Source organism: Olea europaea, chromosome 6, assembly GCF_002742605.1.
Source record: "Olea europaea var. sylvestris chromosome 6, O_europaea_v1, whole genome shotgun sequence".
NCBI lineage: Eukaryota > Viridiplantae > Streptophyta > Magnoliopsida > Lamiales > Oleaceae > Olea > Olea europaea.
Genome location: NC_036242.1, coordinates 18,377,577 through 18,378,681, shown reverse-complemented (window position 1 = coordinate 18,378,681; position 1,105 = coordinate 18,377,577). Strand labels below are relative to the sequence as shown.

Genomic DNA, 1,105 nt, shown 5'->3' with positions numbered 1-1,105 from the left:
ATGACATGTATTGTAAATGTTGGAAATTCAGAATCATTAGTATACATGTCCTTAATGTACTCAAAACCAAGGAATTTTGCACTTAAAGTAGTTAAAAGTATATACCTTCGTGACAATGCATTTGCTACTACATTTTTCTTACCTTGTTTGTAACGAATGACATATGAAAAAGTTTCTTTGAATTCCATCCAGCGTGCATGTCGTTTGTTTAACTTACCTTGACCTCACAAATGTTTTAGTGATTCATGATCAGAATGAATTACAAACTCTTTTGGCCACAGGTAATGCTGCCATGTCTCTAAGACTCGTACAAGTTAATAGAGCTCCTTATCATACGTAGGATAATTGAGAGCTGCACCACTTAGCTTCTCACTAAAGTAGGCTATAGGTCTCTTGTCCTACATTAAGACTACTCCAATACCTATTCCTAATGCATCACACTCAATCTCGAAAGTTTTGTTAAAGTTAGAAAGTGCTAAAATCGGTGCTTTACACAAACAATCTTTGATAGTGTTGAATGCATGTTCTCGTTCTACCCCCCATTGAAACCCCACATTTTTCTTGACAATCTCAGTTAGTGGTGTGGTGATTGTGCTAAAATCCCTAACAAAATGCCTATAAAAACTAGCCAGTCCATGAAAACTCCTAATCTAAGTTATGTTTTTAGGTGTCGGCCAATCTTTAATAGCTTTTATTTTCTCTTCATCTACCTCTACACCATTAGCACTAACCACAAAGCCTAGAAACACAACTCTATCCATGCAAAAAGTACACTTCTTAAAATTGGCATAAAGTTGTTCCTTTCTCAAAACCACAAACACACATCTTAGGTATCCTACATGATCATCAAGATTCTTGCTATAAATTAAAATGTCATCAAAATAAATTACAATAAATTTTCCAATGAAAGTACCCAAAACATGGTTCATTAACCGCATAAAAGTCCTTTGTGAGTCCAAACGGCATGACTAAGCATTCATACAATCTATATTTCGTTTTAAAATTCGTTTTCCATTCATCACCCCCCCTCATGCGAATTTGATGATACTCACTTTTAAAATCAATTTTACTGAAAATACATGCACCATGTTGCTCATCTGGCATA

The 1,105-nt window shown here is 34.8% G+C and overlaps 1 protein-coding gene across 1 annotated transcript in view; it reads left to right on the top strand.

Moving 5' to 3' along the window:
- Window positions 1-1,105, top strand: part of LOC111395245 — a 3,383-nt gene continuing 2,278 nt past the window's right edge. The window contains exons 1-2 of the mRNA XM_023021231.1: window positions 1-97; window positions 240-336. Of these exons, the coding sequence (XP_022876999.1) occupies window positions 1-97; window positions 240-336 (194 nt within the window). The remainder of the gene's footprint in view (window positions 98-239; window positions 337-1,105) is intronic.